Raw genomic sequence first — 16,343 nt, 5'->3', positions numbered from 1 at the left:
GGGCCAGATGCTGAACCGCATGGGCGCTGGACGCCTCCGCTCTCTGGGCTGCATCCTGGCCAACCTGACCTTCTGTGTCCTACTGACCCTCTTCCAGGGCCTGACCTCCGCCACCTGCCTGGAGGCGACCTCACAGGCCCTCATGTGGAAGAACAGCTTCTTGGCCAGTAAGTATTCAGTGAACACACATGTTCATAAAGGCAATATTTGCATATTTCTCCCCAAACGTGTCTTATCACTGACAGAAAACAGTGCTTTCTGGGTAAAATGAACAAAGCAGAACTGGTCCCCTTGAGTTGGTGAAAAGATGGGCCTTGTACGTCATCCGAGGCCCAGTGCTATTCCCTGCATCCATGTTTACCAGTTTACGGGACTAGTTTACCAGTTTATGGTTAAATCTCACGTGATAGGTTACATTTTTCTTGATTAAAGCTGTACTCTGATTTCTTCCATCCCTTTTATTTTTATCAGGTATATCTGGATGTCCTAGGGTCAGGGGAGAAGAGACAGTGGCCAGTTCAAGTCTATTGATCAGTTGTTCACTTACTCAACATAAATATGATGTATTCTTATATTCCTTTTGAATAAACAGTGAATTGTTTTTATTTGGCTTTGTATTAGTTTGCTAAGGCTGCTGTGACAAAGAATTGCAGACTACGTGGCTTAAACAGCGTAAATTTATTTTCTCATAATTCTGGAGTCCAAGTGTGGGCAGGCCTGGCTCCCCACAAGGCCTCTGTCCTCGACGTATGGACGGCTGTCTGCTCCCTCATCTTCCCTCTGGGTGTGTCTGTGTCGGCACTTCCCCATCTTCTAAGTACACCAGTCATGCTGGATTAGAGCACATCCCGTGACCTCATTTTCAGTTGGTCACATCTGTAAAGACTCAATCTCCCAATAAGGTCACATGGTGAAGTGCCACGGGTGAGGACTTCAACTTATGAATTTTGGGAAGGCAGAATTCAGCCCACAAGCAGCTTTGTATATGAAATGCGAAGAATTCCTGTGGCAGAACACAGAATCCAAAGACATCGGTTCTTAGGGGCATCTGTAATCACAGACAAGGAAACCCTATTATTTGTGCAGCCTCGTAATTTTTCAAGTCCTGCAAAAATTCAAAACAAGTAATTTCTTTGTATTAATGACACCACCGTGTGTTTTTGTTAAAATAAAAAAGAGGCTTTTTAATTTTAGGAGGGAGTTGGGAATTGGGAGGCCTTAGTGCTACCTCACCGCCGAGGGCTTGTGTCACACAGAAAATCAGCCTCCCCTCTCTGGGGTGTGGCCCCTTCTCAACGGGGGCGCTGAGCTGAGTGTCCTGGGTCATCCGGTCAGACCCATGCTGATGTGGTGTGAGCCGCTCCTAGGTTGTGCTGACCCCTTGTTTGTCCTTTTCTGACTTTAGGTATCATTTTTAACAGTTCCTTAGCGGGTAAGAACCTCAGCTCAGAATCTCTCCAGCTGCCACCCCAGTTACGTACAGCATGAGGACCAGCACTTTATACAGCTTGAGGACGGATCTGGTGAAAAACCCTTTCTGGAAGTTCCACCCTCAGAGCCTCCCAGCCGATGGGTTCAAGTATAACTACATCTTTGTCCCGTTGCAAGACATGATCGAAAGAGCTATCATCTCAGTGCAGACGGGGCAGGAGGCCCTGAACCCGGCCGTGCAGGTGCAGGCCATCCTGTACCCATGTCACACCAGCCACCTGTGAGTACCCGGTGGGACTGAGCTCCTGAGGGCCCCCGACAGTGGGAGGGGCCCTGCATTTGGAAACCAGGTGGAGAAAAATCCTGGAGCTTTTGTATAGCCATTCCACCAAAGAGCATTTGGAGACGATCCATTCTTTTTAATTTCCTAAGGCTGAGCCATCCAGATAGAAGAACAATTGTGGATATAATGTGGTCAGTTAGATTTGATACCAGGCATCTGTAGCTTCAGACACCCTTCAGAATAAATTTGACGAATAATATTCACAGGGGATTCCTCCCATCTGAACTAGGGAATCAGAGGAAGCTTATTTCCTCTTCAGCCCAAATCCTTACAGTTTGGGCCTGTGCCACCCACATGCAGGGATGGAGGGATTCCCAGAGGCCTGGGGTGGGTGACCTCGTAGGTGGGGTCATCCGAGAACACTCACGAGTTGAATTGGGTGATTCAGCAGGTGACGGCAGCTCCGACACTCTTGGGGTGAGAGTGAGAGGAAGCTCAGTCGAAGGGACTTGGGGCAGCGCTCACCGTTGGGACGTCCTTCCGTGTAAGATGCTTCGGAGCCGAGACCTGGGCAATGTTCCAGGCGGTGCTGTGTTCAGAGAGGGGTGCATTCATGAGCCCCTTCCTCCCTGACTTTCCCAAACAGGTCAGCAAGCAGGACTGGGCAAGAGGAGGATGACAGCAGACCCTGCCCTGGGCTGGGGAGCTGCACCCTTCTGTGCATGACTCCGGCACAGGCTGGTGGGAGGACACAGCCCAGACGTGAGCCTGAGGGTCCCTGATTCACCCCTTTCCATGTCGGGGAGGGCGGTGGAGACACAGGACCTGCATCAGCCTGCTGGCCCGAGGTTCGGGGTGGGGAGAAAGCTTTGGTCCTTTTCAGCAGTAGCCCCTGCCCGCATTGTCCTGGGCCTGGGATCAGGGTCCTGGGGGTGGGGGGTGGATGGAGGGAGAAGAGTAGGAGGCAGAGCCGGGGTGATGTGGGGAGGGGCTGGGGGTTGGCCACCACCCTGCACTGGCACCGAGTCATGCATCTCAAGAGACAAAAACAAAAGCTGAGCCTTTTTTTTTTCTTTTTTTAGTTTCCATATGTATGTGTTAGCATACAGTATTCGTTTTTCTCTTTCTGGCTTATTTCACTCTCTATGACAGACTCTAGGTCCATCCACCTCACTACAAATAACTCAATTTCGTTTCTTTTTATGGCTGAGTAATATTCCATTGTATATATGTGCCACGTCTTCTTTATCCATTCATCTGTCAGTGGACACTTAGGTTGCTTCCATGTCCTGGCTATTGTAAATAGAGCTGCAGTGAACATTGTGGTACATGACTCTTTTTGAATTATGGTTTTCTCAGGGTATGGGTATATGCCCAGTAGTGGGATTGCTGGGTAAAATGGGTCTGAGGAACCTCGGGGCAGCACAGGAATAAAGACGCAGACATAGAGAATGGACTTGAGGATATGGGGAGGGGGAAGGGTACTGGGACAAATCTCAAGAGACAAAAACAAAAGCTGAGCCTTTTTTTTTTCTTTTTTTAGTTTCCATATGTATGTGTTAGCATACAGTATTCGTTTTTCTCTTTCTGGCTTATTTCACTCTCTATGACAGACTCTAGGTCCATCCACCTCACTACAAATAACTCAATTTCGTTTCTTTTTATGGCTGAGTAATATTCCATTGTATATATGTGCCACGTCTTCTTTATCCATTCATCTGTCAGTGGACACTTAGGTTGCTTCCATGTCCTGGCTATTGTAAATAGAGCTGCAGTGAACATTGTGGTACATGACTCTTTTTGAATTATGGTTTTCTCAGGGTATGGGTATATGCCCAGTAGTGGGATTGCTGGGTAAAATGGGTCTGAGGAACCTCGGGGCAGCACAGGAATAAAGACGCAGACATAGAGAATGGACTTGAGGATATGGGGAGGGGGAAGGGTAAGCTGGGACAAAGTGAGAGAGAGGCATGGACATATATACACTACCAAACGTAAAATAGATAGCTAGCGGGAAGCAGCTGCATAGCACAGGGAGATCAGCTCGGTGCTCTGTGACCACCTAGAGGGGTGGGATAGGGAGGGTGGGAGGGAGACGCAAGAGGGAGGAGATATGGTATATATGTATATGTATAACTGATTCACTTTGTTATAGAGCAGAAACTAACACTCCATTGTAAAGCAATTATACTCCAATAAAGAGGTTTAAAAAAAAAAAGCTGATTTCTCCACGTGGCTATCCCTGTATATGGGATTTTGATCCAACAGGCTCATCCTTTTCTGTCTGACGTTGCTAATAGAGACAAGCCACTGAGGAACACTGTTAATAAGAGTTATTAAAATGCAAGTCAGGGATTTGCCACCTTCAGAAAAAGACGTGGAGACAACGAAATGTTTATGAAGATCAGAGTAACCTTTTAAAAAGGTTTAAACAAATGAGAATGTTGGATTTCCTAATTTCCAAGTTTATTGACAGGCTTTTGTTTGGGTTCCAGAGTAGGGATAAATACACGGAAGAATCTGGAGCATATTTGTTTGATTCATGCTGACCTGATAATAGGGAGGTGACAGACAGTCCTATTTCTGAGGTCACTTAGACATCCTGGATTTAATATGTTTCTTCTTTCATTGTTAGTTTTGTAAACAAATGGTTATCAAAAGTTGAGAAAGTAGAGAAAAAAGTCATACTTCATACCCTCTCCTAAAGCATCAGTTGTTTTTTGTTTAGTGACTATTTTTCCCTTCCGTGACCTTGAACTCATGACATCTTGCTAAGAAAGTTTTTGTGCTGTTTTTTCATTTGAAGCCATTTATGGAGCCTTTGCTATGTGTCATGTATGCACGTGACTGTCATACTTGGTGGTGAAAAAGGTGTCGTCCTTGCCTTCTGGGAGCTTGCAGACCAGGGGTTACCAGGACCGTATGAGCCTGGAGAACGGCAGTCACCCTCCCCTGTGGGATTTCCCAGGGATGAGAGTCACAGGACCTCTCGCCGCCCAGTTGGGAAGTTGGTGGAGGGGCACACGTGTCCACGTCAGACACCAGTCTCTTCCCTAAGGTCCGAGGGAGGATTTGAGGTCGAGCAGAGCACTCGTGTTCCTCTCCCTCTCCCTCATCCCCTCTTTCTGTGGTTAGTCTGCCTTCAACATGCTTCCTCTTTCTGCATTTTAAAAATTCACTTGGTGCACACATAGTTTCATTATTTTCTTGTTCTGTTGATACTTTTTTCAAAGGACCACACATGGACTTTATCAATTATCTTCTTTTGTCTTTTCTAACTTACTTGTTCTGTCTTTATTTTTATTACTTCTTTACTTTTATATACCTTCAATGTGTTATGCTGTTTCTCTGATACCTGAGACCCATGTTTGATACATTATTTTTAGTGTTTTTTTCCTTTAATTTGTGTAGTGACCTAAGGTGATGACTTTTCTTTTCAGTCATTATTTCAACTATGTTCCATGGATCTGATATACGACTAAAAGTTCATTGTTTTCTAGACACTTGCAATATGGGTTTCTACTGTCTTCTTGACCGAAGAGCTGTTTAAGTTTCTTTTAATTCCCAAGTGGAAATTCTCAGGAATTTTAAGCATGTGAAGTTACTCAACTTACTTATAGTAAGAAAAATTCAAATTAAAACTAGTCTATGATAACATTTTAAAAATCAGATCGACAAAATCCAAAATTGCATCATACCCTAAATTGCCAAATACTGCTAATAAATCCTAATTTGTACATTGCCATCAGAAAATGCTGTGTTTATCATTTCCACTTTTTGAATTTATGGCATTTTCTCTGTCAACTATTATATAATCAACTTTTGTGAATGATTTATGGGCCCTTGAAAAGAAATTTCTGATTTCCTATTTTTATAGTATAGAATTTATCTACATTAACTTTGTTGTTTAGGAATTCTCTGTCCTTATTTGTGTCCACTTCATCTATGCTGAGCTAAGATAGATAAACTGTAGTCTCCTGTTACTGGAACATCCCCTTGCTTTTTCCTATGGTGTTGGCCTTTCGAATCTTGGGGCTGAGTCACTTTGTGCAGAGCCATGAATAATTGTGTTCTGGATCTTCCTTAATGCTTTGTGGACGTAATTCTACCTTGTATAAAATTAAATTAATGACCTCTGCTTTTTCCCCCTTTCTTCTCTCTGGATTCACGGTTTGCTTGCCACGCCTTTGCCCATCCTTGCATTTTAAACTTTTTTGAAGTGTCTTGTTTTAGGCGTGTCTCTTGTGTGCATCACATAGCTTCATACACAGGGGAGGTTAGCTGTTTAACAGTATGAAATGGAATTTCAGGTATATATGGTCTTAGTTATGTAATATATTTTTCTATACTTATACCATTATTTAGGAATGTTCTGCTGTTGTTCCAGTGGTTCCCTTATAGTTATAACTTTGTACAAATAATATCAACCCTTTCTTTTTGTTTTTTACCATGACCAATAAAAAAACAATGTAATTTCTCTTCTTCCATCACATCTTTTTTATCATGCAATTTTAGTTAACATTATTATCTCAGTGTCCTCCTTTGTACGTCAAAGATGCCTATACTTATATTCTACATTTGTCAGCATTAAATAGTCTTTGATTTTGGCATTTACCAACTCATTCTTCCTCTTTGAAGAATTTCCCCAACCTTCCAATTTTTGTTTGTTGTATCATTTTTACATTTCAGGGAACAAAACATTTCCAATATCTCTTGTCATCTTATTTTTCATTTTTGTTTTAGTCTTATTTTTACTGGAAATAAATCCACTTCTTACCATTATTCTTTCACTGTGATTTACCAGTCACCCTTCTGTGGGCTGGTTTGTCTTCTAGTAATTTCCTTAAGAAGATCTCATGAGACAACTTAACCCGGGTTCTTACATACTTAAAATTCTTTGCAGCATTTATATTTGAAAGACAGCTTGGCTGAACATGAAATCCTGGGCTCACTCTTTCCTTGAGTATCTTGTAGAAATAGCTCCATTATCTTTGGCTTTCAGGTTAGTATAAAGAAATCTGAGGCCACCTTGATATTTTCACTCTTTTATCTGACTTGGTAATTTTGACAAATTGCTAGTAACTTGAAAATTCAATAATTTACTAGGATACACTTAATTGTTGACCATTCTAGGACAGTTTTCCAAGGCACAAGATGAGACCTTTCAATGTGTAAGACTTAAGCTTTTTTTTTTTTTATGGAAACTCTTGGTGTGTTCTAGCATTACAAATTTATTCTCTTCCAGTATTTGTTTTTTCTTCTTAAGGGAATCCAGTTGCATGACTTCCCCCCTGTGTTTCTTTTCAACAAAATCCCCTTAATTCTATCAAGCTCCTTCTTTCTTTCTGTCCCTTCAGCTGCGTTCTCATGTGTGTTTTATGGCTCTCACTGGGTGTGTGCAGCGTCGTTTGCCCTTGTCGTGCCCCTCATCCTGTCTCTATCCGTCTGGCGACTGTCTTCCACCTTCTGTTTCTCCCCAGCCTCTTCCAGCTCACATTCCGTGTCTTCCTGCTGCCTCAGCATCTCATCACTGAACCGTAACACTCCTGTGGTATGGTGTTTTTATAGGGTATTGCCTTAGTAAATAGTTTCAGACTGGTGGCAGAGATGTTGGCTATTTTCATCTGTTTCACGTCACCATCTTTTTGGCATGTGTTCTTCATTTGTTAATAATTCTGAGACTCTCAACCTACTTTTATTTCTCGCGTGGCTGTCGTGCTAGATTTCTGTTGCCGTTGTTACTCATCTTGAATGACTCGGGTCTTCCTGGCCAGTTGTTTGCAAGGGTCTCCAGCTAGTGGTGAGGACCAGGGATGTGAATGCCCCCAGAGCTCAAAGGCTCTCTCCGACGGCCACGAAGACTGAGTGCTTCCTGCACATACACATACTCTGCACATAACCCTCCTCCTCTGTCTCCCTGGAGACTCTCTGGGTGGGGGTAGCTCCTGACACCACCCAGTTTAACAGGCAGTGGACATCCACTTAACACCTGCTGTTCTCTGTGCTGTGCCCTCAGAGTGCCCCAGGGTTTTAGGAAGTGTAGTGTTTTTTTTAAATAACAGACATTTATTTCTCACTGTTCCAGAGGTCCAGGGGCTAGTAGGTTTGGTTTATAACGAGGGCCCTTTATCAGGTGTGAAGACTTCCTGCTATGTCCTCAGAGGGTGGAGAGAGTGACAGCTCTGGTCTGTCTTCTTCTGCTTCTGAGGACGCCAGCGTCATCCTGGAACCCCATCCTCATCACCTCATCACAACCTAATCATCCCCCAAAAGCCCCATCTCCAAATACCATCCCTTTGCGGGGTTAGGGTTTCAACATACGAATTTGGGGGTGACACATTCAGTCCATAACAGAGACATAGGAGATACGGGAACATAGAGATATTCCTTCTGGAACAGAAAGAATCACTTCTGTGACTACTTACTTAAGAAATATAGTTTTGCTGGCACATTCTAGACCTCTAGAGGGTGGGGTTTTGCTGCTGACGCCTCTCGTCTCTACTTTTTTGTGTGACTCCTATATGAGCTTGATTATTTTTAGCAGCTTTTTCAAATACTTGGCCATCTCTTCCCAAATACGTATCAGAATTGCAATGGCAGTTTTTCCTTCTCTTGTTGATTAGGACTCGTTTCCAGGAGCAGATTAGGAAAGGCCTGAGTTACACACCATGTACCGTAATGTCTCTTCTGTAGTTTCTTATTCTCTTTAATTTGTACTAAATGGCCTCACTCAGACAGGTAAGTGCAGAGCGTCCAGATTCTCTGGGTCCGGGGTGGTTGCTCCAACCCCAGAGTCGGGCCCATGTGATACCAGGCCCCTCATGACTCTCTCCTTTACAGACATAGAGGAGGTCCTCTGTGTCTGTAAAGTTTCCTCATGCTCTGTGAGTTTGCACACCTATAAATCAGCACACCCAACAGCCGTTCTGCCCCAGGCACAGGGTCAGACAGGTCTCGGTCCTGAGCGAGCCCTGGGGCTGTAAGGACAGTGGGATGAAGCATGGGAGCAGGACTCACCGCGAGCATCTGGGGGCGGCGGTGGATGCTGACCGCACTGTCCCCACAGGTTCTTGAACAGCGTCGGCTCCTTCTTCCCGCTGATAGCGATGCTCACGTGGATGGTGTCCGTGGCCAGCATGGTCTGCAGGCTGCTTTATGAGCGGGAGATCCAGCTGGAGGAGGTGAACAGCCTGGGGGACGGGAGGGGGCGTTGGGGGGTTGGGGGTTGACGGCTGCCCCGTCACGGACGGGACGCCGCGTGTGCTCGGTTGGGTCCCGCCGTCCCAGGAGACTCGCTCTGCACAGAAGCCCAGGGCCCTGGCAGAGCTGCACAGGTGACACGTCTGGTCCGTCCAGGACAGGAAAGGAGGCTGAGGACGGGCCCACGAGAGTCGCTTACTCAGCAGTGTTTACACGACCCAGACAGACACACGGACGGAATTCCCGTCTTCGTTTACGGCTGGGATTCTTTATGTACAGCTTTGCTGTTTTTGTCCCAGTGTTGTTAAAACTCGAAACTATCAAAACTGCTTTTAAGAATGAAAGTTCATAAAAGCACCTGGTAAAGACCTGCCTTCCCGTTCAGCCGGGCAGACATGCCAGCACGTGGTATCCACTTATTTATTAAAGCAAAGGAAAAGTGCAAAGAGTCATTCAGTTTCGACTAGAGTTGCACTGTTGTATTGCGTGTTTTTCACCTGTGTAGCATGAATGCATTCCTGGATTTCTGTGTTTCTTCCCCATCCAGCTGGGCCCCGGGTGTAAGGCCTGGGACTGGGCGTTGGTGGTGCTGAGCTCCCTGCCCAGGGCCGCCAGCATGGGGCGTGCGTGTGAATTGCTCTCACTGCCAAGTAACCAGCCCTACACCCTGGTGTATCACCACGTTATAGGTGAGCAAGTGGTCGTTTCAGTGGATGGATTAATTTTAGTGTTATTACTTCAAACTGAATTACTTTGCAAAACACATTCTAGAACCTGAGCAGTCACCCCCAAAGTGAACAGCTTAAGGCCCAGTGTTTCACCCTTCAATTTTTCTCTTTGTTGTTATTAAACAAAACCAACACAAACCAAATGACAAAAAGAAAGAGGGAACAAAACCGACAAAAGCTCTATAAACCAGGAAAGGCAGTGAGACTGCAGCCGGTCAGGCTGGGGTCTGGGGTCTCTCCGCTTCGCAGCTGCCTTCTCACAGCTGTGAGGTGGTTCTCAGGCCACCTCGTCCCCCTTCTTCCCCTCCCCACGGCCAGCGACCTGCTCTGCAAGGGCTTTGTTTGCGTCAACGGCTGACTCTGGAGGAAGCGTCCAGCGCAGCGTCTCCGAGGCCACGTTTCCACACTGGCTGCCACAGGGAGGGATGAGCCCTGGCTCACCTGTCCCCCCGGCCGCACCTGCCCTGTCCTCTCTCAACCCCGTGATGACCGGTCCTCCCTGGGTGGACAGTATGTGAAGACGATGGGCCTGCCCCCTGCCGTCCACTTGCTGGCCCGGCTCCCAGAGCACGGGACAAAGCTGACGGTGAGCTGCTCCACCCTGGCCCTCATCCTCAGGGTCAGCAGCATCTTCACCTCCAGCAGCACCTGGATGGCGTCCTCTTCCTCCTGGACTTCGGGGTGTCGGTGGTCACACTGAGCTACCTCCTGAGCGCATCCTTCGGCCGGGCGAGCTCGGCCACCCTGTGCAGCGGCCTGCCCTATGCGGCCAGCTTCCTGTCCTACATCGTGCCGGCCTGCAGGCCTCCCTCGTCAGTGCGTTGTTTTGTGAAACTGCAGAACAAGGCTGCCGTGTACCCCGCAGCATGTTTCAGTGCATCACTGTCAGGTGTGTGGGGCTTCCCCAACTTCCCGGTGTCTACTCCACCCTCAGCTATAGCCTTGCCGTGGTGGGTTCACTGACACCACGGAGGGTTTGTTGAAGGGCGGCCCATGAAAAACGTGTTTTTCATGGAATAGGGACTTTCCTCTGAAGACTCTTGGAGAAATCGGGAGCGTCCTAAAGGAAGCGCATGACTTCAGTTTCTCTTTGTTTCACATATGGAAGGAAACAGATCTCCAAAGCTATGTTGAAGTAAAAAATAAGCATTTTTTTTTGGAAGCATCACGAATTACATCACATTAGCTGGAAAGATCTCTCCGTTGGCAGTGTCAGAGTCACCTATCCATTTAGAATGTACTTCCCCAAAAGCATTAGATTATGTCCAAGTGCTATAAATACGTAGAAGACAGAAACTCATCCATTCTTGGTGACTGTTACCTGGTGAGCTCAGTGCCAACACACAGTAGGGTCACACAGTACACAGCACTGGGACACACAGTAGGGACACAGTACACAGCACTGGGACACACAATAGGGACACACAGTACACAGCACTAGGACACACAGTAGGGACACAGTACCCAACACTGGCACACAGTAGGGTCAGCACTGGGACACACAGTAGGGACAGCACTGGGTCACACATCAGGGACACAGTACACAGCACTGGAACACAGTACACAATACTGGGACACACAGCAGGGACACAGTACACAGCACTGGGACACACAACAGGGACACACAGTACATTGGAAGGGATGGTGGAGCCACGTCTCAGGGCCTGCATCACAGCCCTGTCGTCATGTAAACATCCCTGAGCTCAAGGGCAGGGCACGTCCTCATGGCACCCTGTGGGGAGTGTGACTGGAGTCCCTGAGGGAGAATCTGGGGTGGGACCAGGTGGGAGAAGTCAGACAGAGAGAGACAGTCACTGTATGTTTTCACTTAAAGGCGGAATCTAAAATATCCAGCAGACGACCAAATATAACAAAACAGATACAGAGAGCAAACTAGTGGGTACGAGGGAGGGGTGGAGGGAGGGGCACGATAGGGTAGGGAGTGAGAGGTGCAAAGTACTAGCTATGAAATAAATGTTCTGAGGATGTGACGTGCAGGGCAGGGATTATAGCCACTATTTTATTGTAACTTTATGTGGAAGGTAATCTATGAAAACATCGAATCACTATGTTGTTCACTTGGACTAACCACTATACCTCAGTTATTAGAACAAAGCCACCCAGGGTTGCCAGGGGGCCCCTGAGGCCTTCAGAGGTTGCCCGTCCTGGGCCAGCCAGCCTCACTGCTGTGGGTGGGGTGAAGGTCTCTGCTCATTTCGGGCCTCAGGGTAAAATGCTTCCATGAAAAAAGCCACATTACTCTTCTCCAGCACCAGTAAACCCTTCAGTCCGCCCTGGTTTCCGCGGCTCGGCTCGTATGCCTAGATTTGCATGGTATTCATCAGTATGTTATCCAGTTTGGGTTAGTTTATGTCACACGGGTAGTCAGTAATTGTGTGTGTTAATTGGATGTTTTCAGAATAATGAAAACAACTGGGACCACTCAGTGCCCCCACCAGGTATTCCTTACATACAGAAAAAGAGCCACTGACCACCCGGCCTGAATTTCAACAGATGTTTTTTTTTATTTCAATCCTTAGATTTAAGGTTTTATGTCTACAAAGTCTGATTTCCTTTTTACATGTTGAAATGGTTTCTAGCAAACAAAGAATCTAACTCTGGTACATTACATTTTTAAACGTAAGATGCTTTTCCAATGAGCTTTCTTTTTTTTAAACACCAGACCTCGCTGCTGGAAATGAAATCACATTTTCTTCCAATGCTCCCTCTTCTCGTGTGCAGTCTCCATCAGTCTGCCTGCAGTGTGCTCCAGGGCATTCACTTAATAAAAATACATAGTAAATTGCTCTATTCCATTTGTCACTGTTTTGTGTTATACATTTCTGTGTACAGTGCATTGGATTTACCACACTTCAAGCACTGCAGTAAAGAGAGATAATGCCTTTTAACATTAAAAACTGTCTTGTTATTATGCTTTTCGGAACAGGCTGATGCGCGGCCCAGTCTTGGACTCAGATGTGGAGTGGCCACCTGGAGCGATGGTTTGGCATCATTAAGAGCCTGAATGTGCTGTGGTTTCGTTATTTGAACTTAGGGCTGTGGACTTCCTATGGCCCAATTGGGCACTAACTTGCAGTTTTTCTCTTCTCCCCCTCCATCTGCAAGCAGTACCTCCTCTCCACAACTGCCTTTGGACAAGGAGTACTTTTGGTTACATTCCTGGAAGGGCAAGAGGCAGGTAAGAGGATGCAGTTTTTAAAAATGTGACTCAGGTTTTTGGAAATTTAGTTATCGTGTTGCAATCGATACAGTAGAGAGTATTAGTTACAAAGCGGAAGGTTTGGAAGGAGATCCTTGCGTTGGTTTAGCTGATGTAAACCCTTCCCTCCATCCAGTTATCCTGGTTTTAGGAACAAGGACAATCCTGGCCTCCTGTGCTCCAGGTCGGTCGCCCAGCCAGTGCCTGGGGCTACCCCGTGACACCCTGAAACACACTTGGTCAATTAATGACCCTCGGAATTCTCCCCTGAATGGGCCGTGCAGGGTCTCATCTCTTAGACAGTTATTGAGCTGCAGTCTGTCTTCCTGGATTTCCTGCCCACTGTTCCTGGTTTCTCTTTCTAACCACCTCTTTCACATGACAGCTGTTTATATACCTCCAGGGTTTCTGGATCCTTCTTGAAGCCATGATCCAGAAGGAGATCTAACCAGCATAGAGCAGTTATCTCTCCTCTTTTCTGTGTATTTTATTCCTATTAATTCAGCCTACAATAATTAAAAAAAATTTGTTGGCAACGTTTTTCACTTACATTGAGATTTTGTCAACTAAAACCCTAGACCAGAACAGACACATATTTCTTAGATGTTTATATAGTTTTTTGTGGTGTGTTTTTGAAAACACAGGGAAAATATATGCCATATATGAAACTGAACTCCAGATAGCATTACATTAGCTCATTAATTTGTGCCAGTCTTGAAATTCTCCGACTTTTCTGTAAAACATGTTGAACTGTTCTGAACTGGACTACACTAAAAATGTATTAAAACAGATGAGTAATCCTGAAATGACCTATCCTGAATTCTTCAGACTGATTTTTAAACAAAATTGGATCATAAGGATATGGCAGAAAAATTGTCACTGTTTGCTTCTTTGAATATTTTGGACCAAATTCCAACAAGTACACAATGTTAAAACATTTATTTTATCGAGTTATAGGTTAGTATCATAGGAAAATTGAGAAAGATGAATATTTTTCTTAAAACAAATTATGTTTTAATCCAGCAATAACTTGCAAACATATTGTAATAAGAGAATGATTCTTTCCTATTGCAGATCCTATATATCCTGTTTATATGTTTTCCAAGAGCGAGAAGAATAGTATAATTTAGAGTTTGGGTTCTCAAGGAGCGGTCATCTTTTTATAAAACATGCTTATTTTCCCTAAATATAGATTGTTTTAGTTAAGCAAGTAATATATATAGTATATATATAATGTATATATATATATATATACATATATATATATTATAGATACTATATAGATATAAGTAAGGCAAACTTTAAACTTTTAAAAATGTTAGGTATTCAAGCATTGATAATGGTCACCCACCTGCTGTCCGTGAATCAGGGTGAGATGAAGCTAACATTTCACAGGAGGTACAGGGCCCATGGCCTTGACCTTCCTTTTGTTTTAGTTGTGCTCAGCTTTGCCTCCAGAACTGATGAATTCACCTCACCAAAGTCTGCCTGAAAGAGGATGAGCAGTTCTGACTCTGACCTTACTCTTCCTTCCAGGGATTCAGTGGGATAATATGTACCAGTCTCTGGAACTAGTGGGCATGACATTTGGCTGGGTTTGCTGGATGATTCTGTTTGATTCAGGCCTTCACTTCTTATGTGGATGGTACTTGAACAACTTGATTCCTGGTAAGAATTCTGCACTTTATAAGATGACAAAATCAACTTAAAAAACAGTTTGAACCGATGTATGTGAACATTAAGATAATTATTTATTCTTTAAATAAGACATCAGAAAGAGAGTTGATAGGATGTGTTTTATTTTTATTTTTTAAAAACTTTATTTATTTATTTAATTAATTTATTTTTGGCTGCATTGGGTCTTCATTGCTGCATGCGGGCTTTCTCTAGTTGCGGCGAGCGGGGGCTGCTCTTTGTTGCGGTGCACGGGCTTCTCATTGTGGTGGCTTCTCTTGTTGCGGAGCACGGGCTCTAGGCATGCAGGCTTCCGTAGTTGTGGCATGTGGGCTCAGTAGTTGCGGTGCACAGGCCCTAGAGCACAGCCTCAGTAGTTGTGGCATGCGGGCTCAGTAGTTGTGGCTCGCGAGCTCTAGAGCACAGGCTCAGTAGTTGTGGCGCACGGGCTTAGTTGCTCCACGGCATGTGGGATCTTCCCGGACCAGGTCTCGAACCTGTGTCCCCTGCACTGGCAGGGGGACTCTTAACCATTGCACCACCAGGGAAGCCCAGCCCATGTTTTAAAGGGAGCTGTGGATGCTTGAGGAAAAGGTGGTGCTTCTGAATCCTGACAGCAACGACCCTGTGAGGACAGGTGCTGGAGGGGCCCACTGAGCTCACCACGCAGCTCCCCAGCAGGGGCCTCCTGAAGACGGAACAGCAGATACCCTGATTCCCCAGATCCTGTGTCTGAGGAACCCGGGGGTAAGGGGGTGAGGGCAGGAGAGTCTGGGCCCCTGGAGAGGTCAGGGGTTCAGAGAGTGCCATGCAGCAGGAATGAAAGGACCTCATTCTCAGCCAGGTCAGTGGGTGGCAGAACCTGGAGGGAAGCTGGGCTGGGAACGAGGCAGCTGAGTGTGGGGGTGGGAGTCGGCAGCTCCTCCGAACCAGAGCGTCAGCGGCGTCCTGTGTGGAGGTGGTGAAGGGCCTTGTTCTTGTAGAATATTTTTTAATTTTTATTTTATCATTATTATTATTTTTTTAACCATGCCACATGGCATGTGGGATCTTAGTTCTCCCAGCAGGGATTGAACCCGCCCCCCCTGCAGTGGAAGTCAGGAGTCTTAGCCACTGGACCGCCAGGGAAGTCCTGAATTTTTTTATTTTTTAAAAATCTTAGTTCCCTCTCCTCTTCTACCTGACTCATTTCTAGATTTTTATCTTTGGGCTCAGTAATTCTTCCATATGCTCTATTTCCAGAGCTTTCTATTGCATTCTTCTCGCATTTATTGAGTTCCTCAGCTCCAGAATTTCTGTTTGGTTCTTTTTTAGAGTTTCAGTCTCTCTGGCAAAGTATTACTTCTGTTCATTAATTTTATTCCTGAGCTCATTAAACTGCCTTTCTGAGTTTTCTTACAGCTCGTGGAGTTTCTTCTCTTTTTAAAATTTTAAAAAAATTTTTTTAAATTTTTTAATTTTTAATTTTAATTTTTTAACATCTTTATTGGGGTATAATTGCTTTACAATGGTGTGTTAGTTTCTGCTTTATAACAGAGTGAATCAGTTATACATATACATATGTTCCCATATCTCTTCCCTCTTTGTTTCCAGTTTGAAAACTATTTGACATTATTTTACAATGGTGTGTTAGTTTCTGCTTTATAACAGAGTAAATCATTTATACATATACATATGGTCCCATATCTCTTCCCTCTTTGTCTCCCTCCCTCCCACCCTCCCTATCCCACCCCTCCAGGCAGCCACAAAGAACCAATCCTGTATCCCTGTGCCATGCGGCTGCTTCCCACTAGCTATCTACCTTACG

At 45.2% G+C, this 16,343-nt stretch overlaps 1 protein-coding gene across 1 annotated transcript in view; it reads left to right on the top strand.

The window, feature by feature from the left end:
• Positions 1-16,343, top strand: part of ABCA13 (ATP binding cassette subfamily A member 13) — a 259,148-nt gene that overhangs the window by 60,761 nt on the left and 182,044 nt on the right. The window contains 8 exon segments of the mRNA XM_007472367.1: positions 8-167; positions 1,406-1,468; positions 1,471-1,711; positions 8,781-8,895; positions 10,154-10,298; positions 10,301-10,531; positions 12,740-12,841; positions 14,399-14,530. Of these exon segments, the coding sequence (XP_007472429.1) occupies positions 8-167; positions 1,406-1,468; positions 1,471-1,711; positions 8,781-8,895; positions 10,154-10,298; positions 10,301-10,531; positions 12,740-12,841; positions 14,399-14,530 (1,189 nt within the window).

Source organism: Lipotes vexillifer, unplaced genomic scaffold (genome assembly GCF_000442215.2).
Source record: "Lipotes vexillifer unplaced genomic scaffold, Lipotes_vexillifer_v1.1 scaffold1344, whole genome shotgun sequence".
Taxonomy (NCBI): Eukaryota; Metazoa; Chordata; class Mammalia; order Artiodactyla; family Lipotidae; genus Lipotes; species Lipotes vexillifer.
The sequence above is the reverse complement of the archived record's forward strand: the minus strand, read 5'-3'. Positions and strand labels throughout refer to the sequence as shown.